Source organism: Pteronotus mesoamericanus, unplaced genomic scaffold (genome assembly GCF_021234165.1).
Source record: "Pteronotus mesoamericanus isolate MK-2021 breed Mesoamerican mustached bat unplaced genomic scaffold, CSHL_Meso_final contig_20, whole genome shotgun sequence".
Classification (NCBI taxonomy): domain Eukaryota; kingdom Metazoa; phylum Chordata; class Mammalia; order Chiroptera; family Mormoopidae; genus Pteronotus; species Pteronotus mesoamericanus.
In genome coordinates this window covers 14,566,335-14,591,309 of record NW_026555085.1, presented here as the reverse complement: position 1 = coordinate 14,591,309, position 24,975 = coordinate 14,566,335, and the positions used below count along the sequence as shown (strand labels likewise).

Below are 24,975 nucleotides of genomic sequence, written 5' to 3'. Positions count from 1 at the left end.
TTTTAAATTTAGTCACATGAACTATGTTTTTAAACACATCAGATATTTTATTGAGTTGTTTATATTTAATATAGACTTTGTATAAGGTTTAATATTTCTAAAATGTGACTCTAGATTTGAAGAAAATTTCGATGTTTAATTTTCCTTGTTGAATACACTTACCTTTTACTACTAGAAGTATAATCGATTCCAAAATTTTGCACATATCTGGAAAGTTAGCCATTAAGTCATTCAGTTGTGTAATATTTTATGTAAAAATAGCAGTATTTCAATATTGGAAAAGTGAGCTTGTCATTTTGTCTGGGTTTGTATATTACCTTTTTTTAGGATGCTCTATCTGGTAGGCACATTTGCAGTGTGCTTTAAGAACTATTTTGCAATGAATAAAAATTTTTTAAACTCTGTTTTCATAAGAGAGTACTGGATATGAAAGTATATGGAATATAAACCTACATAAATATGAGACTAAAGAAGAAAAATATAACTTCCTGTGTCTCTGTGCAGACTCTCTCTGGATCCTGTATCTGTAGGTTTAAAAAAATATTTGCTCATGTAGCCAACTAGGATATGTAAATGCAGTTTTTATGTCTGTGTATTGGGAGTTTTATAGTTAACAGGTGGTAGGTATTCTTTTCAATTCAGATATATTTTTTGAGAGTCCATTATGTGTTAGCCACTGTCTCTATAACATCCTTCTGAGACAGGCACAAATTCTTGACAGATGGAGAAATTGAAATTGATTAGTTGATCCTTATTACTAGGTTCTTCTATATTGATTAATTATCCTTCTTAACAAAAACCCTATGACCATGACCATTATTTCACTGTTCGGCCTTACAACATCTGTCACAAAACTTCTGCAGGATTTCATCTCTACTTGAATGTCCAATACTTGTCTCAAACTTAGCATGGCCCAAACTGAAAATTTTTTTCTCCTCTCCAGTCTTCCTGATCTCAGTAAATGGTACCACCATTCAATCAATTGCTCAGGTCCCAAACTTCAGGGTCATCCTTGTCTTCTTTTCTCTCATACCTCGTGTATAATCCATCAGCAAGTCAGCTCTGCCTTCAAAACATATTCCAGAAATCTGACTACTTCTCACCATTTTTATTTGTTTTACTAATTCAGGCCACTGTTACCTCTTGTCTGTACAACTGCAATAACTTTCTAACTGTTCTCCTTGCCTGCATCCTTGCTTCCTTATAGTGTATTCTCACAGCAACTGGAGTTATCTTCTTAAAACCTAAAACATTACAAGTCACTTTTGGCTTTGTTCAGATCTTATATTAAATGTCACCTCCTGGTTGAAATCAACATGTTTAATTAGTTTTCATAGCATTTGTCATGACCTCAAATTATATTTAGTGCTTTTCTCCTCTATTGTGTTTCTTTTTTGTCTAGTTTAGTCACCAGCTCTTACAAGAGTGTTTGGCCTATAGTAGGTACTGAGTAAATAGTTACAAATGAATAAGCCAAAGCACAGGTGGTGCATTGGCTTTAAATATAGGGATGCCTTTATTGTAAGAGGAGGGAATCAAGAGAAGATGTTAAGTAGAGAAGAACAGAGGGAGTTGCTGAATAAAGGCTTACTATTTCTCTGTGAAGTAGGAGGTACAGTCATCTGCCAGTACTTGGAGAGATTATGGGGCAGAGGTTTATTAATAAACTAAAATAATTAGTATGTATTAAAATATTTAATTTAAACCAAAGAATTGGACACTAAAGCAATTAGATGTCAGAAAAAGAATTTCTGATGGTCGTGCCTCTGGGAAGGTCTCGGTGTTACTGAGTTTAGGTCATGCTTTTCCAATCCAAATTCCACTTGGATTTGGATAGGTAAAGAGATAACAAGGTGTTGCAGACAGGAAGAACTATAATGGTTCAAAAGAACCTGTGATGATTCAGGAGATAATGAATGTTTGATTAGACTGCTATAGGAAAGGAAGCTGGAGAGATCCAGTGAGACTTGCCTTCCAGGCAAAGGGGAGGCATTGGAGGCCTCTGAGTGGAGGAGTAACAAATATATAGAATGAGTACTCTGGAGGTAGTATGCAGAATTAATTAGAAAGATAGGAAATGGGTTTAAAAGATAACCCAGTAAAGGTATTAAGGTGAAATTACAAAGGAAGGGATTGATTTAAAATTTTTTTATAAGGAAAAAAAAAATGTCAGGCCCGGAGTTCCTGGATATAGCCAGGGAAGGTGCTGGACAATCTAACATGTCTTGGAGTTTTTGACCTTATGTGACTGAAGATCAGTGTTGCTCTTACAGGACTAACTGGACATGGAAGCAGGTGTGATGGGGAAAATATACCAGTACTGGGTATGAAAGTATATAGAATATAAACCTACATTAATACGAGGCTAACGAAGGAAAATATAACTTCCTGTGTGTCTGAGCAGACTGTCTCTGGGATCCTATATCTGTAGGTTTAAAAAATAATTGCTCATATAGCCAACTAGGATATGTAAACACAGTTTTTATGTCTAGCTCTGTGTTGGGAATTTTATAGTTAACAGGTGGTTAACTATAAGGCATCAGAGAAGAGTTGAGTTTTTCTGTCTCTGATGTCTTTGGTAATTAATTGTATTAGAATCATGGTTCGCAAACTGAACTAACAAGCAAAACAGAGACAGTCTGATAGATGGAGAGCGGATGACAGCTATTGGGGAGGCTGTTAGGGGGTGGAGGGGTTCAGCAAAAAGGAATAAGGGCCCATGGACATGGACAACAGTGTGGTGATTGCTGCGGGGAGGAGGGTATAAGGGGACTAAATGGTGATAGGAAAAAATACATAAAGATTAAATAAATAAAATTATGGTCCTCTAATTAGAGCATTCCTAATAACTTGTTATTTTGATCATTAGATGTTTCTTATGACTATTTATTGCTTCTTCCCATATTAATTAGACTGATTTGTGTTAAGAAGTACTTATTCCTGTGTTGGTAGATTGTAGGAAGTATAATTGTTCAGTGAATGGTAAGGCAGAGTATTTCCTTAGATCCTATATTACTGTTTATGGTGCTTCATAATTTTCAAAGTACTTTTACTAATGAGATCGGGGTAGTTTGAATTTGCTATTCACTTATCTGTTTTTTTTAACTAAAGTTAAATTTGATTTATTTTCAAATTGTAGCAAGTGTTAAAATCTTGGTATAATTATCCCATAATTGACTGGGTCTGATGTTCCTCCTCTTCTCTGATAGTATTTTTTGCATTATCTCTAAGCTCGTTCCATTGGGTATGTCTGTTAACTTGAGTAGGCTATAAGCTGCTAAATGGCAGGGGTATGTTTTGCTTATCCTTTTATTCTTAGTTATACCATTCAGTCATTTTTTCATTTATCTACCATTTACTGAACAACAGCCATGTCAGACAGTTATATTAGGTATCGAAATTACAGATAAAACAGTGTCACTGTTTTTAAGCAGTGGACAGTTTGAAGATGAGGTAATAGTTACGCTGCAGAGTAAGAAGTGCTATGATAGATGCATCTAATTTCAGGGTCTGAACTCTTTTTTTGTATGGTAAATATTTTTTAGTTAGTTACAAAAATACAGTTAGAAGCTGTTTCAGAAAAATTGCTGTTATTTTCAAAACAGTTATGAATCATCTGTTCTTTGGATTATGCATAGGGTTATTCATGTCACTGTCACTTTTAGCAGATAATTGAATGGACACTTGAGTTTTATACCTTCCAAGTTCACTTGAAATGGGGCATATATAAATATATTGGAATTATCATAGTGTTATCCCAAGCACAAGGTATAGAAGTTTTTAAATTTGTACATTTTAATTTTTTTTTTGCGTTCTCAGTGATTTTTTTTTTTTTTTTAACAGCAGGAGAAATTTAGATCATAATGTAACTTGAGGGTTTTTTTTTTTTTTTTTAATACAGAACTAAAATGCAGTGCATAATAATGTCGGCCTAACCATAATTGCTTCCTGCCTTTGGAGTTCTATGAAAATGAAAATGTTCTGAGTGTAATAGTTTTCTATTTATATTATGTGAAATGTACAGGTTATGAGTGATTGGAATTGAGTCTCAGATGCTCAGAATCAGTATGTAGGTCTGCTGAATTAATTTTTCTCAGCAGTGATATAGTAGAAATGATAAAAAATTCCACTGTCTTTTAAAAATTTATTGATTCTACAGAGAGAGAGAGAGAGAGAGAGAGAGAGAGAGAGAGAGAGAGGAGAAACAGTGATTTGTTTTCCTGCCTATTTGTGCACTCATTGGTTGATTCTTCTATGTGCCTTGCCTGATCAGGGATTGAACCTGCAACCTTGGTGTATTGGGATGATGCTTTAATTAACTGAGCTACCCAGTTAGAGCCTCACAATTCAGATTTTGATGTTTTGAGGCTGCTGTAACTAGTAATACATTTTTCAACTCTGAGGTGTTTGCCATTTAGTCACCAAAAATAAGAACTATAAATAGAAACCCAGTAACATGTTCATTGCATTTTCATTTAATTTACATTTGTGATTTATCGTAAGTTAAAAAAATTATATTTTTGCAGTATTTTCTGAGGAAAGGAGTATATTCTTAAATCTCATTATGTTAAATGAAAATATGTCAGTTTTTCTATGCTGGAACAGAATTTTACAGGTGTGACCTAGTATTAGCTATTGGCTTAATGATCAGGTTTAAATATGTGTTAATCAGAGATGAACTTATTCCTTGGGTTCACATATAAACTGTGGCATGTTGAAATAATCTAGATCTCCATCTGCACATCTGAATTCATTTTGTAAAATATGGCAAACAGCTGCATTTCAATTGAAAGCTAAAACAACTGTAGGACATTAACCCATTGAGAAGATTACAGTAGGTTTTCAGTTCCATGTTAACTGTATTTATTAGAGAAAATTGACTTGAGTGCTTCTGCTTTTAACCGACTTTTTTTTTTTTTTTTTTTTTAATGTCTGGGAGAAAGGAAATAAAGCACTGGAGTGATAGAACTTTGATGTGTAAAGAAGTTAATGTCGAAAGAAGTTAATTATCTAAATTATCAAACAAAATGGGTACAGGAAATAATTATTTTAAAGATTCTAATGAGCTATCAACTCATCATGTCAAGAAAAATGTTATTCACCTGTTTGATTTAAAAATTAAATAACTTGACTGTGAAGGGATGATCATGGTTATAATAAACTAGGATTGGGACCTTTTACCTCTTACCAATAAATACTCTTGATGCGAAACATTTGCAGTTGGAGGACAACTGAAGAAAGCTGTGGTTTTCATATGAATTTACTTGTGAATTGTCTCCTCTTTAGAGAGTGTTAGAGCAGTGTGACTGGGTTTGCAAAATGAAAAAGGGACAGATTGCTTCAACAATGTCTCAGGACATTTGGCCGCAGGATAATCCCGCAGAATCGCATGTCTTCAAATCTGACAGGAGTGAACTAAATCATAACTGTTTTTGGAAGCTGGGGTTAATACAAAATCTTAGGGTTTAACATTTTCTTCAGGATATCATATCTCTCTGTCAATCTTCTGTTGGAACACTAAGGGAAACATTTTTTAAGGTCCTTGAGAGAGTCAAGTTTCTTTTTTAGTGCTTCGTCCTGATTCTGGAAGTTCTTGGTTTCCTGTCTATATTCCCCCAATCTTGGATTGGTGATGTGGTATTTTTTTAAACTGAATTTCAAGTGGGGATCCTACTTTTCTATATGTTTTTTGTAGAAAATACTTATTCCAAAAGGCTTTTTGAAAAAAAATTAACGCTTAAATAAATTTGTTTTTTTTGACAGACCGTGATGGTCTGTCATAGCATTAGCTTCTTTATGAGTTTTAGAATTTTGGTTTTCAGGCTCAGTTTGAGTAAAACTTCTTTCCCTCTTTTTCTCTTCTCTTGCATTCTCTATGTGGTGGTTTTGGCCTCACCCTTAGGGCCTTCAGTAGCCCCGGTCTTACGCTGGCAGGTGACTAAACTGGTCCTGCCACAGAAGGATATTGAGATACTTCCCATCTAGCTACCAAGCTGGTGTGCTTTTGTCTTAGATCTCTGTCCTGTTGCCTTCTCAAAAGTTTTAATTTGGCCTATCTAGGTGGTGGTTTGAGGTAGGGTGTTTTGTTTTTTGTTTTTTGTTGTTTTTTTTTCAGCAGCCTTGCTTGGGGCCCTGCCCTTCCATCCCAGCTCTGGTGAATGATCCTTATTCAGGTTTCCTTTGTCATTTTTAGCCAGCATGGCCCATAGAGTGGTCAGATTAGAGGGTGTATTACAAGAGAGATTTGGCAGCAATGTGGAGAATGAACCGAGATGGAGAGAACGAAGCTATAAATAGAGCTCATAGAGACCCATAGGGTAGCAAAAGGGAGAAGATGGGAAAGATGTAAGAACATAAACAAAGTAGAATTCATTTGGCTTTCCATAGGTTATAGGGTGCTGAAGACGGAGTCAAGATAATGACTGAGATTTTTGAGACGGGGGGACCAGTAACAGTAGTGATATCAGTAGTGAAAACAGAATTTATTTTATAAGGAAACTATTATACTTAATATTTGCTGAATTGCATCAAAGTTTTTTAGTGAAAATATTCAAATTTCTTAAATTTTTGTGATTTTGAAATGAGGGTAATCTAAATTTGTCATATAAAAACTTTTGGCAAATCAAGAAAGATAATACTTTAAGAGCTTTCTGTTTATAATAATAGTTAACATTGTGTGCTTAGAACTGTTCTGTACATATTAGTTCATTTAATCCTGACAACAACCCTGAGAGAGTGAAATCACCATTCCCATTTTACAGATGAGGAAGATGAAGCACAGAGAAATTAAGCAATTGGCCCAAAGTAGCTAGTATAGTAGCTGAGCTGGGATTCAAGTCTAGGCAGTCTGTCTCCGGACTCTTCCTACTTTACTTTCTTAAAGTTGTTAGTACTGCTTTATTTTATTATTTGTTCTAAATTTAATTCTTTTTTTAGAATCCGCAAAGTATTTTTAGTTTAGAGTTATAATATTGCAAGGTTTACATGACCATGAATTAATAGCTAACATTTACTGAGCACTTAACTGTGTAATAATTGTGGTTTTTATCTACTTTCATTATTGTAATGTTATTTTTACAAATTCTTGTTTATGGGACTGCCACATGCATTAAATAAAATGGGATAGATTAAGATTGGCATTTGATTCTCCCATTATGCCTCAGCTTAATTTTACTGGGAAAAATGTCACACAGTTTAGAAGATGGGGGCGTAGGTAGACACACTTCACCTCCTCGTACAACCACAAAAAGAATAAAAGAATTACAGCTAAATCTCAAAACAAATAACACCCAGAACTATTAAAAAATCGAACTGTATGGAAGTCTGACAAACAAGGATTTAAAGAAGCCACAGTCATACAGATGGAGTGGAGACACAGTGTGGTGTGGAGAGGTGGTGGCAGAGGCAAAACATGCACAGGTGGTCTCACATTCATGTGTGGTGGATAAAAATCGGGAGGGATATCTTGGGAGCAAGTGATCCCAGTCCCAGGCCAGACCCCACAGCCCAGGGTTCCAGTGTTGGGAAGGTAAAAACCAATGGGAGTTGGCAGCAGAAGACACTGCTGGATTTTCAGGAAACTTCACTTACAGGGCCCATACAGTCTTAAAATGTATGTAGACCCATGCACTCTGGGATTCAACACCAGGGAAACAGCTGGTAGGGTGTCAATAACATACTGGGAGAGGGGGAAGTGCCTGGATATGGGGCTAGTGCTGGGCAAATCCCAGAAAACAGGCAGCGGCACAGTCCCCTCTCTGAGCCCTCCCCATACCTGGGGCCACAAAGCAGCGAAGTGTGTTGCCCCACCTTGGTGATTACCTAAGGCTCTGCTCCGCACAGTTTACAGGTGCCATTTACAGGGAGTGAGAACAGCTCTACCAATACACAGAAACAAACACAGGGAGGCTGCCAGATTGAGGAGGCAAATAAATATGACCCAAACTAAAGAACGGAACAAAACCACAGAAAAAGAGCTAAATGAAACATAGACAGCCAACCTGTCAAATGCCGAGTTCAAAACACTAGTGATCAGGATGCTCAAAGAACTCATTGAGCACAGCAACAATATAAAGGAAGAAATGAAGACTATACTGAGTGAAATAAAAATCTACAGGGAACCAACAGTGAAGAGAAGGAAGCCAGAGCTCAAGTCAACGATTTGGAACATAAGGAAGAAATAAACATTCGACCAGAATAGAAAAACAAGAATTCAAAAAAATGAGGGTAGTATAAGACTCTGGGGTATCTCCAAATGTGCCAACATCCTAATCATAGGGATGCCAGAAGGAGACGAGGAAAGCAAGAAATTGAAAACTTTTTTGAAAAAACAGTGAAAGAAATCTTCCCTAATTTGGTGAAGGAAATAGACGTACAAATCCAGGAAGCGCAGAGAGTCCCAAACAAGGTGGACCCAAAGAGGGCCACACCAAGAGACATCATTAATTAAAATGCCAAAAGTAAAAGATAAAGAGAGAATCTTAAAAGCAGCAAGAGAATAGCAGAGAGTTACCTACAAAGGAATATTCATAAGACTATCAGCTAATTTCTCAAAGGAAACTTTGCAGGCAAGACGGGACTGACAAGAAGAATTCAGAGTGATGAAAAGCAAGCAGCTACAACCAAGGTTATTCTAACCATCGCATTTATTTAGAATGGAAGGGCAGATAAAGTGCTTCCCAGATAATGTAAAATTAAAGGAGTTCATCATCACCAAATCATTATTACATGAAATGTTAAATGGACTTATTTAAGAAAAAGAAGAGAGAAACTATGAGCATTAAAAAGGCAACAAATTCAGACCTCTCAACAACTAAATCTAAAAAAAACCAAACAAAACCCAAAACAAACTAAACAACCAGAACAGGAACAGAATCAGAGGTATGAAGATCATTTGGAGGGTTATCAGCTGGGGGGGGGGGGGGAAGGGGAAGAATGGGGGGAAAAGATGCAGGGATTAAAAAGCATATTTGGTAGGTACAAAATAGACAGGGAGAGGTTAAGAATAGTATAGGAAATGGAGAAGTCAAAGAACTTATATGCACGACCCATGGGCGTGAACTAAGACAGAGAGTTGCTGGAGGGAAAGGGTGTGCTGGGCAGAGGGTGACAAAGAGGGGAAAAGTTGGGACGACTGTAATAACAATCAGTAAAATATATTGAAAAAAAGAAAAAAGTCACAATTTAAAACTAATTATATTACCATAAGATTATAAAGTATAACAGTGCTTACTTCTGATCTACTGATTGACTGTGTACTATTTGTATTTTAGGCTTTGGTTCCTTTAGGAATTGGATTGTGCTGTGGTTTTCTAATTTTGTATTTTAGGATTATGCAACTCTTTCTTTAAATGAATCTCACTATGTATAAAATCAGAGTTCTGGTGTTCTGGATGGAATTGACTATGTATATACTTATAAGCTTGGGGGCCACTAGGAGCTAATCTTTGGGCTCCTTGGAACACATTTTGAAAACCACTGAACTCTATTAGAATATTTTATGAATATTTTTCTTCCATTACTTCAAAATGTGTATCAGAATGTTTTATCACTGAAGTGTGTAATTTTTTGATATCATGTGACTAAGGTTTTTCCCCCTTTAATATTTCATTTTAATAAAGAACATTAAGTATAAACAAATTAGATTTAAATATAGTTAGAAATTTAAAATTTTCCTTTTTGAAGTAATTTATTATTTTATTTTCTTGCATTTATTTTTATTTAAGTACATTTTTTGTTATTTTTCTTTTCTATTTAGATGAATAATACTGCAGCCAGCCCAATGTCCACTTCAAGTAGTGGAAGAAGTACAGGGAAGTCTACAAGCTTTGCCTCAGAATTGCAGAGCATGATGTAAGTATGTCTCTGCATCTTTCTTAATACGTTCAGTTTATTCATGTTGATAAAGACAATAGAAATAACAAATTTAATAGACAATAAAAATTTATAAAACTTAACTGGGAAACTTGTACTTAAATAAAAATGAAATTGATAACAGCAGACAAGGGACAACATTAGTTAAAAATGCTACAGTGGGACTGTATTACAAAAGTGAGTATTGGTTTATCTTTATAAAAGAATGAATAATTACGTAAATGTTTTTGCCCTAGATATTATCTGTGTTATGAACTGTTTATTACTATTTTGGATTTAGATTTAGAAAATTTTGTTGTAGATTACATTCTGAGATAGTTGAAATGTTTTCACAGAGTTCTTTTTCTCAAATGTCACAGAAATTCGGTTAGCCTAATGTGAGTTAGTTTTTAGTTTTGGTAATATTTGAAATCACTGTATTTTAGAACATTGAGAAATAACTTAAAACATTTAAAAACACATTTATTCAGTTCTTGAAAAGTTGCACAGTCATTAAGATTTTTTTTTAAGGCCCTTTTCAGCTTGATTTCTGGCTTCTTGTGTTGACTGTATAACCTTGATTTAATGGGAGATAGCATATTTATTAGAAATGTCTGCTGGCACATACTAGTTTTTCTTTATTATTGATTCAGGAGATAATTATGTACATAAAGGGACAACACACTAGAGCTCTTCTTTTCCTATTCCTGACATATCTGGCGATTTAAAAGAATTTCTTTTGAAGGTCTAAGTGTCTTCCTTTTGTTGGTGTGTATTGATAGTCTTCAGAGTGGATTGATTCCACTGTGTGATATTTATTGTTCTAAGAAAATAATGTGTTTGAGTATATATCTAATATTTGCTTGGTGAACATACTTTAAACAACATTGAGGACATTTAGATCATAGGTTCTCAAATTTTTTGGTCTCAGGCTCCCTTTACACTCTTAATTATTGAAAACTGAACAGTGTTTGTTTATGTGGATTGTTATCTATGAATAGATATTGCCTAGAGTTGAAAACTGGGGAAAAAAATTATTTAATTTGTTTGAAAAGTAAATGTATTATATGTTAACATAATATATGCCCTATAAAGTAATTTTATTCTAAAACAAAAATTGGAAACACATTTTGTTAGATAAGAATAAAATAAATGCATTAATTTAGGAATTGTATGTGGTGAGACTGTGTTTTAAATTGTGGAAAAATTTTAAGGGTTTATGCTTGTGTATACTTTTAGTATATACAGTTTATTTAAGTTTTTAAGTTTTTTATTATAGTTTAGTAGCTTTATGTTGGGAATCTTTTCTATTGTATTGTGTTAATTATGTTTAAAAACATTATATGTGTTTTAGAAGGTTTATAGTAAAGTGAGGAAATTCATTTTCCTGTGGAGTCAGTTTACTGATTTACTTTGTGTTTTGAAACATATTACATATAATATATATTATAGAGAACAGTTTAATGAACCTAATGCATCTATTATCTGGCTTTAATAATGACTGTTTTGCCAGTCTTAGTTAACCTTTACGCCCCGCTCTCCACTTTTTCTTAGTTCAGTCTTTTGATGCAAATCCCAGACATATTTTAAATTTGGTTGTATTTATTAAAACAGTATATTTGTTGTTAGGTAAAAAGTATGCTCTACAACAGCAGTCAGCAAAATATGGCCGTGGGCCCATAGACTGGCTGCCTGTTTCTGAAAATAAGGTTTTATTCATTTATCAATTATCTATCTCTGCTTTTATGCTACATGTTGGAGTTGAGTATTTGTGACAGAAATCACATGGGCTGTAAAGCTGGAAGTGTTTACTGTATAGCCCGTTACAGAAAAAGTTTGATGCCTCCTGATCTCTAGAAATAGGTCTCTATAAGAAGAAAGCTGTTTTCTTTTGTCATTTATACTTAGGAGAGGTTCTACTTAGTGCATTTGATAGACTGCCACTTGAGAAAACTGAGAAAAAAAATAAAATAAAATCTAAATTCAGCACTTCTTATTAAATGCTTTTGCAAACATCTTCCCAACTAATGTGCTTAAGCTGGATTCAGAATGAAAAAGTTATTGTTGGCTACAGTTTTGGAAGAAATATACATTTTCCTTCTATTTCAGACCTCATAGAGAGGCCACTCCTCATAGTTACATTCATCATTTATAGTCCGAAGTTATTTTTTTCCCTTTATGAATTGCTTCACGGAGGAAAAAAGTAGGGCCAAAATGGGAGGAATACTTTTTAGTTTACCAATATCTTATATTGTATAAGGGTTTCAGGCTTTTTTTATATAAAATTAGAATCAATAGACATTTGATCCTTGCTAATTGTGATTTCAAATGAGAAAGTGTAGGTTTTAAGTCCCTGTGTTATTCTGTGTAGAAATTTCCTTCTGTGAATCCCTTCCTTCCCGCCCCCCCCCCCCCTGCAGTTTCACAGTTCTAAGACTGTATGGTATTGCTGTCCTTTTAATCCTCTACTGCTGCTGTCTTTCCTGCTTTTCTCTTTTCTATTTTCACTCTAAACAAGTAACAACATTGTAGTGTCATTTTCAGGGAATAGTTCAAGTATCTAGTTGTCAAGCACAAATGAAATTGTCATGATTGGCTATTAAATGTAAAACTGGCAGCCGATCTGTTCTGCTAGTAGAGCCTTGATAGAATTGACTATATTTTAAGTTTGAGTGGTAAATACTGCCAGTGAAGCATTCTTTAGGAAGTGCTTCTACAGATTTTAAATGAAAGGATTAGCAGTCCAACAAATGCTAGTGGGTTGGGGATGACAGCAGCTTTCCCTTACATAGTGCTTACAACTGAGCACATTGGCCACATGCTACTTATCACAGCTCGTTGAATAATGTGTGCTGGAAGGGTCCTGAGGCTTTTCATTTTTAAGTTACTGAACTCAGGTGGCCTGTAAATGAGAAAGTGAAATCTTTTCAATTCACAGTGCAGGTATTTTAACAAACTTCTTGAGGATTTTTATTAATTTAAATGCACTTCAAGAAGTTTTCATTGGACTCTCTCTTTCTTATTTATATATTTCTTGATTTGTATTACTCTTTCTCATGTTTATAGACCTGGTGATGATGCCAGAGTTTCACTGCTTGGTAACATTTAGTGATTCTCATGTGATGAAATTAAAAAAAAAAAAAAGATTTTATTTATATGTTACCTATATTTTGTAAGAATTCTTCCACAGATTGAAAAATAACTTTTTAAAATTAGAGTTTCCTTTGTATATAATAAAATTTAATTTTACAGTTCTAGTTCTGTAAGTTTTGCATTTTTAAAAATCAACATTTATTGAACCCATACATGACAGGACCTAAATGCCTTTAAGTCTAACAGTAGAGAAGGTTGTGGAGACAAATAATTGTTTTGTAGTAGGATGTGATGAATTCCATAGTAGTAAGAAGGAGTAAGTGATGAACTTCTGAGGGTAAGCTTCCTAACCTCAGGTCTATACTTCTGATTGCTTCCTGGAATGTCCACGAAGTATTCTATGAGCATCTCAAATTTAGTATGTTCAAAACTGAACAAGTAATTTTCTCAATAAGATTGGTCCTTCTCTTGGGAATTTTTGGCATAAATAGCAACAAACATTTATTGTGCCCTCGACTAGGGCATAGTTGTATATGTAAAATGGTATCATTTGGCTTTTAGCACTTTGAAGTTATGAGTTGTGTAAGAATATGCTACCATTTCTATCCTTACCTCAATCTGACTTTAAAGAGACCTAATATGTCTCTCTAAAGTCAATGTATATGTGAAATTCTTTTAAATATATGAGTTAGTAATAAATGGTTATTAAACTGACACAAGATTTCTTCAAGTATTGAGTTTCCACAGTACATTTAAGTTTTTCAGAAAACTGGAGGAAAGAAAAATTCTTAAAGATACTAAATGCTAACATTAATTTGTTATAATTTCAGAGATGCTTTAATAATATCGTTGATAATAGTGAATGCTTGTAGAGAGCATAATGTGTACCAGGCACTCTCTTGAACAGTTCCATATACCATTTTTAATCCTCACACAACCTTATGAGGTAGATGTGGTTATTCCCCTTTAATGGATGAGAAAATTGAGATATAAAGGTTAGTAACGCACCAGAAATTGCCATTGTAGTAATTGGCAAAACCTGGACTTAATCCAGGACGTCTGACTCCAGAGTCCATGCTTTTGACAAATTATGCTGTATTACATTTCAATCAATAAAACTTTTACTTTGATTTATAAAATTTAGTGAACAGAACAACTTTTACCAGTTTATGTGTGACTGGTCTATAAAGTAATAATATGAAAGGTAAATAATTGTTCAGTTAATTACTGCGATTAGTAATGTGGTCTAATTTTTACAAGAAGTATTGGATTAAGTTTTTTTTTCCTCCTAAATTGGTTGAGATTTGTTTTGTGTCCTAACATGTGGCTTATCCTATAAAAAGTTCCATGTGCACTTGAAAAGATTGTATATTCTGCTGCTTTGAGGTACAATGCTCTGAAGATACCAATTAAATAAATTTGATCTAGTGTGTCATTTGAGGCTGCTGGTTTCTTGTTGATTTTCTGTCCGAAAGATCTATCCATTGAAGTCAAAGAGGTGTTGAAATTCCCTATTATAACTGTATTTCTGTCAGTCTCTCCCCTTCTGTCCATCAACATTTACTTTACACATTTAGGTGCTCCTATGTTGGGTGCGTAAATGTTTGCTAAGGTTATATCCTCTTGTTGGATCATTCCCTTTATCATTATGTAGTGTCCGTCTGTGTCTCTTACTATAGGCTTGGTTTGGATTAAGTTGTTATTTTCATATTATCATAGTGTTTATTTCAATTTCCTAAATCTAATCACCAAATCTTTTTAAGTGGGGCCATATCAGTAATGAAGACAAAGTATTTTTCATAGAAATTATGTACTCCATATACTCTGTATTGGTTGCCCCTATTTGTAATATTTCATAATTTTGGATATAAACATCATACTGTTGTTGAATATTTAAATGTTTATCTTTTATATTTTGTCACTATTATTTTAATTACTTATATTTATCACACATATTTTAATTACTTATATTTAGATTACACTAAAATATGTGGATAAACTTATCCTTGTACTTTCTGTGAAATGCATGTTTGGAATATCTTAAGATATGCACTGGTTTATAAATATAACAAGAATGAGGATTTTCAAATTATAATAGTAATTTGATCACATTCTTTGCTGACAGTGATAAAATGTATGTAAAAGCTATATATTAGGTTGCTTCTAATTTTTTTAGTGTTACACATATGATGACAATGAAGTTTTATATTTATAGATCTGTCTCCTTCCTTTCCCTGTTTCCTTTCCTTTTTCCTCCCCCTTTTCTTCTTTGAGCATTAGGACCAATTTCTTTAAGGTTTTTGATGACCTTCCATAAAGGCTTTAGTGAGTGATAATCCTACCAACAGTATATATATGTCTTGCTAATATTGAGTAATGTGACATATATAACATATGTATACATAAATACACTTATATAGGCAGAAGGAGAAAGAAAAACATGTGTTTGTGTTTAATTTAAAGTCTTTATAGCATTTTGTAGTTGAGTTACTTTTTGATGACCTCTGGAGCCTAAATAAACACAAGGGAGCCCTTACTATTCAAGGAAACTGAGGCAACTTGTATTTGAGTTAGTTAAGTCAGGAGAGGTAATAAGATCCTCACACAGAGAAGCAAAAAGAAGAAAATAAAAACCACCTGTAATCCCTTTGTAAGAGTGTCTTATACTTTGGGCTGGGTATCCATGTGCCTGACTTAATCTTTTCAAGTTCTTACAAATTTTTAGCCATTGTACAAAAAAAATGTACTCCTCTTTCTTTTATTCCCACTTAGTATATTGTGAAAAATTTTGTGTTATTAGAAACTTGTTTTATTGTGTGGATATCTATTATGTTATTGGTCCCCTCTTATTGAACCATATTGTTATTTCCAGTTTTTCCACTATTACTAAAAAAAAGATATGATGAGAATTGATACCTATTACCTTATATTGAAGTCTTAGAAGAAGAATTTTGGGATCTAAAAGCTTTTTTTTGGTCCTGGCTTGTGCGGCTCAGTGGATTGAGTGTTGGCCTGCGAACCAAGGGATCACCAGTTCAATTCCCAGTCAGGGCACATGCCTGGGTTGCAGGCCAGGTCCCCATTAGGGGGTGTGGGAGAGGCAGTCACATATTGATGTTTTTCTCCCTCTTTTTCTCCCTCCATTCCCTTCTAAAAATAAGTAAAAATATTTTTTAAAAGGAAAATTTTTTTTAAAAAAGGTTTTTTGATAGTAACTTTATAATTTTTCCTCCAGGAAAGCTGGACTGATACATATTTCTGCCAACAGTTATGAGAGCATCTCCTTCCATCTCTGATGTTTAATGGTAGAAATATTGTGTTGTGTTACAGCTTTTCTTTGACTACTGAGTTTGAAAAGATTTATATTTCTTAATTTGTTGGTTTTCATATTTGTAGCACAATTTTGCTGAGTTCTTGTTTTTTCCTATTGTTTATTAAGGACTTTTAAAATATTCAAGACATTGATCCTTTGTTGATCATATTTGGCATTCTTCCTAACCCCTCGCCCCCATCTTCTGGTTTCTTAATGTAGCTAAGTCAGTCTTAAACCTTTTTATTGCATCTACCTTTGACAGAAAGGTCTGCCTTCAGGTTTGTATGTCATTGTGTACTTCTTATATTTCAGGCTTTTAGTTTCTACAGTTTAATATTTAATCCATTATTTTGTTGTATAGTGTCAGGCAGGGTTCTAAGTTAAAACAATTTTGCCTTAAATTTGTTTGCCATTGGTGTCACCACCACAATAATGTAATCCTTCCTTTTCCCTCATAATTGAAATGCTGCTTTTATGAGATAATAAATTATTATTTTTCACTTTCTGCTTTGTTCCATTGAATTGTCTATTCCTTTGCCAATGCTGCATTACTTTAGTTATTATAGCTTCTTAATATGTTTTAATATTTGGTATTATAGTTCAAGGTCATCTGCATAGCTTTTCTTTTTAAAATATTTCTTCTCTTTTTCCTATTTTTATTCTTCCTGATGAATTTTTAGAGATTATTTTATCAAGCTCCAAAACAAATTCTAAGTGCAAATTTTAAGCAGTTTTATTTTTCTTTTTCTGTTTTCTGCTCTATACTCAGATTTCAGACATTGATCTGTGCAACTCATTTTACTTTTAAAGTTGATTAATGAAATAGTTTTACATTTAGAAAGTTTATTTGAAACGACACTGGATAGATACTGACTAATGAGTGATTTGGTTAACTAGTGTATGATTAGAGACTCTGAACAATGCTCAGTTTTCTTTAATTTTGTTTTTCTTGCATAAATATAGAATTGTGCTGTGTCCGCAGTATGTAAAAATAAGCCAAACTATCCCCTCAACTTTAAATCATGCAATTATTGTCTTATGTTTGAATGATGGGTATGTTGGAAACAAAAGACTAGCTTCATTTTTATAGGTATGTTAAACTGTATTCTGACAAATGGAATTGTATACAAGGGTGTCCATGCAAATATAAATCAGAGAGTAAGTATATTTAAAATATAATTTATTTTATAGGTATATGAGCTAATCTAACTGATCAAATGAATCTTATTATGACCATTTTAATGAAAACATTTCTATAGTAGATTATGCACAATTATGACTATAAACAAATGACCAGGTATAATATAATCTTTTTTTTTAACTGAAATTTCATTGTAGATAACAGGTGTTGCAATCCACTTGTATTATAGGGATGCTCTAGGGCAACATAGAGTCATAAAGCATAGTATTAGACTTTATTCCTAGATAAATAGCCCTACTTTGCTATGCTCTCTGAATTTATGTATATTTTGTAGTATTTTCATGTTTTCTCTCTCCTTTGCTGCTGCTAATTTTGTTGCTGTTATTGTGCCATACTCTGTCAGTATTTTAACTCCACTTTTTGAATGCTGCTTCCAGTCAATAATAGAATAGTAATCAAAGTAATTAGATTTGTATCTAAAATAAGAGTTCATAAGCTAGGAAAGCCTAACCCACTTTCTCAAGTCTTCGAAAAACCACTTGCTCTTTGGTGCATAAACTTAGTATCAGTTTTGAGAGTCCAGTTTGCTGCTTAGTTCTGGTTTTTGCATATTGGTATTATTAATAGCTGAAATTGTCAGATAGCAGGTAAAAGTTTATTTGTAAATCCTTTGTTTGGGACTGAGTCTTTTCTGAACAAAATAGTGTTAGGAATTTTAGTTCAGTTGCTGGGTTCAGCACCCTCAAAAAAACTTTTTGTCATAAAGTTTGAAGTAATATTTTTAGCTGTGCCTAATTGTTGCTTACACCATTTTGAAAAAGTAGGCAAGGCTGCTGGCTGGGGTTGGCAAGGAATGGGAGGCAGGGAAGCTTGAGGAGAGTGGTCAAGATTTTGTAGTGGCAGTAGTGGAGTTCGGGAGAGAAAGCCAGTAGTAATAGGCTTAGTGTTGCCGAGTTATCAAGGACTCAGCTGAGCTTAGCATTTATAGGGCTCTAACAGCAAGGTTGTATCATTTTCTTAGCAATGCTCAGCTGCTGGGAGTAGTGCTAGAAAGGAAAGATGATTGGACTGATTTAGGTATTTGAAGGGAGGCAGCTGTCGCAGGAGAGTATTGAAATTTTCTGAGCCTGGGCTAGTGATATAATTTAGGAGGATAATCTCCATGGGAGTTGCTAAATTAAAGAGGTCAGAAGTCTCCAAAATGGAGGAGGTAGGAAATAGGGACTAGGTAATCTTTCTTAATACTCTTACATCCATATTAGAAATTTAAATTACTGCTTTATTTTGATCATCACCTGACTTGTTAAGATTTTGAACATTTTTATATCACACATCAGGTATTCTGTATTTCCATGAAGAACTTTGGAACTGTTATTATCTTCAGAACCTATTACTCTCTTACTGCATTAACTTTAGTTTCCTCCTGACCTTAGCTTCATGAAAAACGTTTTTATGTGTAACATTGTATTAAAATGTATCTGATTTACTTGAAAACTCTAGTGCTTTTAGAAAATTGTAAGATATGTAGTATCTGATTTTAGAAAGAAGGATGGTCTGGTGAAGGCATACAAATGAGTGACTCTCATTAGTTCTCTGTTTTGTATTGCTGTGAGGTCTTTAGGTTTCTTGTGTGGATTGAATGAAATTATGTAATCATTTACATAGGAGATAGGTGTTTGGTGCAAATCTATATAAATGTCTGTACCTTTTAAATTAGTGTGACTTTATATAGGATTTTAGAACCTCAACATATTTTTGTAGGACCAACTATCTGCCTTCATTCAAAAACAAAGGATTCTGGGTAGTATTAATTATTTTGAATGGGAAATCTAGAATCTTTAGAAATTGTTTAGTGTAGTCGTTTTAGGTACTCATGAATAAACTGAAGAGCTAAGAGTTGAGGTGATTTGTCCTAAGGAATGTAGTATGTTAACTTTGGGTTCAGGACTATATATATACCTGGTCTTCTGAATGTTAAATTAGTTCATTTTCCAGAGCCTCTCGGCTATAAGTACTAATGTGACTATTTCTCCCTTATTTCTCATTTTGTAAAACTACTACCCCGACTCAGTTCTTTTTGTTTCACTTTTATATTTGACATGCCACCACAATATTGAACTCACTTTGAAGTGTTGAGTGAAGTATATACTTGAAGTGCTAATGTTAATTTAGAGCATAACTTTTTAAAAATTATTGATTTGACAGAGAGAGAGAGAGAGAGAGAAAGAGAGAGAGAGAGAGAGAGACTGAGAAATTGATTTATTGATTTGTGATTCCACTTAATGCATTCATTGGTTGCTTCTGGTGTATCGGGATGATGCTTTAACCAACTGAGCTATGCGGCCAGGGCTAGTATGTCTCTTCTTTATGTGCCATAATATCTGTGATCATCTATTACAGACTAAAGTATAGACTTCATTTATTTAGACACTTACTGGGACTAAATTTCCTGATTAGAACCTGACATTTAGTTGACAAAACAGCTTATCTTTAAAATTTTTTGTCATTTTTGCTTCATAAGCTTCATTTAAAAGACATAGTGACTTAATTTTGTCCATATCTTGGCAGCCAGTCATATTTTTTACAAGCTATTCTTTGAACTTGGTTTTTTCCTCTCATTTTAACTCCCAACATTTAGTCTAACACAGTTCCATCCAATGTAGCCAGTATGTGAACTCTTTGTGGTTGGTCTTCCTGCTTCCTTCAGTGAGATAGTATTCCTATGAAAAAAGTTGAATTAAATAGTGTGCATAGTGATACACATTCTGGTGCAAACTCTTTATCTCATTGTGACTACCAAATGAACAGTTTTTAGACTGTCATCTGTTGGCAGACCACATTTGATCTAAAGGATTATTGTATGCTAATACTTTTCATTTATTCATTCAACAATTGCTTGTTGAGTGCCTACTATGTGCTAGGCACTCTTTTAGGCTCTGGGGATGTAGCAGCGAATAAAACAAAAAAAAAAAAACCCTCCTAATCTCATGGAGCTTACATCCCTAGTTCTGTTAGAAATACTATTATTTTATTTCTCAGAAGTTCTATTATTTTTGTAGTAAACTGTATTTTTGCAGTTTATGGTCTTGTGAACTTGAACCTTTGACTTCATTATGTATGTCTTTATGGTGGTAATACTACTTTTTAAAAAAATTAAAAACACTTTTTTACTTAATTAACTTTATATTTTAGTTGATTATACTGAGCTCTCTAGTTAGAGAAGTATGTTATCCACAAATGGTGGTTATTTCTTTTTAAAATCAGAATTTCCCAAATGTTAATAACTGAAAGTCAGGATTATAGACCTTTTTTTATATTCACTGGTATAATGTTGACTTTTGGTTTAAAAGAATATAAATCACTTCAAGGAGGTAGTTTTATATTCGTGGATTTAAAAGAGAAAATGAAAGGGAGTTGAATTTTATTGAATGCCAAACTGGTAATCTTAGAGCTGATAGTATACTTCCTTCATATTGGACCTACTAATGTGTTATATTATGTTAACAAATTTTCTATGACTAACACGTGTTTATATTATTGTTGTGGCAGTTTATTATCATTTTGTTAATGAATTGTATCTCTAAAAATAGAGTTTAATCTAGAATCCACTTGACATTTTTACTTAATTGCGTGTATCTTTCATATAAGAGTAATGCTACTTCTAATTACATTTTGGCTTAGGCCATTTTTTTTTCCTGTGACTTATAAAACCTTTGAAAACACTGATTGTATTTTTAAGCCACATCACAATTTTACTTGAAATCAGCCTTTTTGAAGCAAGAACCTTTTTATTTAGAAGGAGATGTAGAAGTTAATTTCTAATAAAAGCAAACAGTGATGACATGAATTGATTACACAGTGTATGTGGATAGAACAATATATTAAGTAATCATTCTTTGGTTGCCTGTCTTATATTACTGATAGGTGACCTGTTTGTCAGACTTTAGAGTATTTTAGAGTTTATACTGCAGTATTAGAATTTTAATGATGAAATATTTTGGCAAATTAAATTGATGAAAACCAGGGAAACAACCTATTGCTTATAAAGAGTAAATCCTCTAATGTAATGGTTTTTAAACTTTAGGGTGCATTAGAGTCACCTTAGAGCCTTGCTAAATCATAAGACTGCTGGGCTTCATCACCAGGCTTTCTGAATCGTAAATCTTGGATGAGCTCAGTCATTTGCACTTCTGTTAAATTCCCAGGTGATGCCTATGGTCTAAGGGTCATACTTTGAGAACCATTGTGCTAATGTGTAGCAGTGCCCTGGAGATCTATCAACAAGTGCTGATTTAATCATATTTGTAGCAGATGGTGATTAGAAGAATATTTGGCAGGTAAACTAAAAGACAAGAAATGTTAAGAAAAACTTAACATCTTCCTTCCTCCCTCCTTCCCTCCTTCTTTCCCCTCCCTTCCTTCCAAAAGATTTTATTTATTTATTTGTAGAGAGAGGGAAGGGAGGGAGAAAGAGAGAGAGAGAAACATCGATGTGTGAACAATACATTGATTTGTTGCCTCTCATGTGCCCCACAACTGGGGACCTGGCCCACAACCTAGGCATGTGCCCTGACTGGGAATCCAACTGGCGACCTTTCGGTTTGCACACTGGCACTGAAACCACTGAGCCACACCAGCCAGTGTGAGACTTGACATTTTTCTTAATCCTTATTTTTAGTAGGCTCATTAACAGACGAGTGAGGGACAAAATGTAGAGTATTACTGTGATTCTATTATTGTGACTTTAAATGTGCAGAGGAGACTGAAGTACTAGTGATGTTCTTTTTCCCCCTGTAGTTCAGTTGTCCCCAGAAGTACTAAATTCAAATTTAAACACTCCATTTGTATTACAGACAATAATATAATTATGATGCAACCGATTATATATAGACAATTTTATATCTGGAGAGATTATAAACATCTCTATTCATAAAACTAAGTACATATGGTATACAATGCACTGTGGATACATTTACATAAGTAAATAATTCTAAATTGTAATAAGGACTGTGAAAGAAAATGTACCGGGTACTAGGAAATAGGGGAATGTGGGAACTTAATTTAGGGAAAGGCTTTCTAAGAAAGCAGGAATTTTGACTATACAGAGTCACAAGAAGAGAAAATAGGACTGCCATCGCCAAATAGGCATTGTGCACTAACATCTTTCCATTTACTTCATAATACTTCCTTTAATTGTCCTGTTAGTTGGATAAGATTCCCAAATTTTAGATGAAGAAACTGAGGATTAAAGAAATAACTTTTCCAAGCTATTATGTGGTGGAGCTGGATTTTATCAGGTCTTTCTGACTCCACAGCCAAATTTTTAATGAGTATGTTATATTAAGGAGATTTGAGAATATTTTCCTAATTGTTAAATAACCTAAGTTACCTTCCTGTTTTACTTTTTCTTATTTTTATACCAAGGACCTGCTTTTTGTTTCTATAAATTAGACATAAGTAGGCCATTTAGGACCGTACACACACGCGCGCACACACATTCAAATACACACATGCACATACATGCATATATATATACATATTTACATTTGTATAACTTTTAACTTTTTTCTGGTTGTAAAAGTAACATGTTTGAGAGATATTTGCAATCTCTAGAAGAACAAAAGAAGGAAATAATATCACCCAGAGACAACCGTATTGACATTAACTTTCATTATTTCAGTATTTAGGCATTTATTAATTTTTTAAACATTGTAGTTATGTCATGTATACAAAATTATTTACAGATAGACTTGTGGTGTTCAAATGAAATACATCTGTTTTTTGGAATATAATAATTTTTTTTAATAGTTTCATTTTATAAAATGTGAGGTTTCACATTTTTCATGAAGTCACATGAAAAGAATTTTGTTACAGTCATTAGGAGTCAGAGTTGGCAAAATTTTTTTAACCTTGTTGCTCTGATGGAGTAAAGTTTTTATAAGAAGTATTTGTAATCTAATTTCTCTTTTTTTTCCCCTCATTTTTAAGGACTACAGATGACTTTAAAGAATAGGACCTAAATTTGACCTGTAGTTTGCCTTTACTTCTTGCTTTGAAATATATTGTGCTGATAATGTCACTAATTTTTTTATAGTATTACTTTTCATTTACTGATTTTCATCCATTTCATGAAGTCATGTTTTGTAAATATCGAAAAATAAACCATTTGGATTTCAGCCCTCTATTTAAAGGACAGTCACACAAGATTATGTTTCTTTTATTTGACATATTTTATCTCTACTGTGTATGTACTCCTTTGCTTTTGTAGACAGATCCTAATGATGTTTAAAAACATGGGCGAAAGCTTTGCTGCATTTTATGTTCATTAACCAATTGTAAAAATATTAAAGGTCAGATTTTATTTTTATCAAACTTAACATCTTGCCTTTAATGATATATGACTATTCCCTTTGGGTTCATTATGTGTCAGAGTGATTTGTGTTGAGGTATTTCTTTTGTGCACATCTACTACCAAAAGATTTTAAATACAATTGCAGAACTTTACATTTGTAACCTGAGAAGTAAGGAAACACATTTAAAAAAAGAAAATCAGAACACCATTTCATAATAGTCATACATAAATCAGTGAAATAAAATTTATTTTAAAAAGCATGATAATCATTCACTATAGTTTAATTTACTATAACTTATTTCTAAGCTGTTGAAGTAAATTGAGTTTATATATTAGGCAGATATCATATTATTCACACATAAGCCTTAAAATAATGTGTATAAATAATCCTTTCATCTTAGCTTCTTTTTTTGGTAGTGAATTTTTACTTGAAATAAACTCCAGTTTTTAAACATATGAAACCTTTATTCTTTTCCAGCTATAAAACTTAATTTTAAAGTATTTTTTCTTGTTTCTTATATAGTATTTCCTTAGCATGTTTTTTTCGGTACATGTTATCAAATCCCTTTTTTAAGTCTTTTTATTTTTTCTTTACACAATTGTTCAGTCACCTGTCCATCCACTCACTTAATTAATTTATTCCAGAAATGTTTATTTTATTTTTTTAATTTTGTTTTAGATTTTAGAGCGAAGGAGAAAGGAGGGAGAAAGGAAGGGAGAGAAACATTGTTGTGAGAGAGAAACATTAATTGTTTGCCTTCTGTATGTGCTCCAGGGGACAGAGCCTACAACCTAGGCTTGTGCCCTGACTGGGTTTTGAACCAGCATTTCACGGGCCAGTGCTCAGCCGATTGAGCCACACCAGCCAGGGCTCAAGAAATGTTTATTGATACATGGTGATTACTATGTGTAGTGTCAGTTGGGGTGCTGGAAATATTGAGGGGAACACTGGGTAAAGTATATGATTGTCTAGCCACTGAGCTGCACACCTGAAACTAATATGTAATAATTTAAAAAAATGTTTATTGAATTCCTGTTATATGCCAAGCATTTGAGCATATCATGTGGAAAGAAAGTAAGGGGACGAGAGAAGGAGGAGAAATTCTTTTGCACCTACACTATCAATACTATAAAGTATGACTTTTATGTTTCTTATCATCCATTATGTGGTCATCACATGGAGGTTTTATCATTTCCATTTTACAGATGGGGATTTAGGAATTG

General features: G+C 33.5%; 1 protein-coding gene across 2 annotated transcripts in view; it reads left to right on the top strand.

The window, feature by feature from the left end:
- Positions 1-24,975, top strand: part of SUPT3H (SPT3 homolog, SAGA and STAGA complex component) — a 485,803-nt gene that overhangs the window by 6,011 nt on the left and 454,817 nt on the right. For both annotated transcript variants that reach the window (XM_054569443.1, XM_054569444.1), the window contains exon 2: positions 9,758-9,852. In XM_054569443.1, coding sequence (XP_054425418.1) covers positions 9,758-9,852 — 95 coding nt within the window. The remainder of the gene's footprint in view (positions 1-9,757; positions 9,853-24,975) is intronic.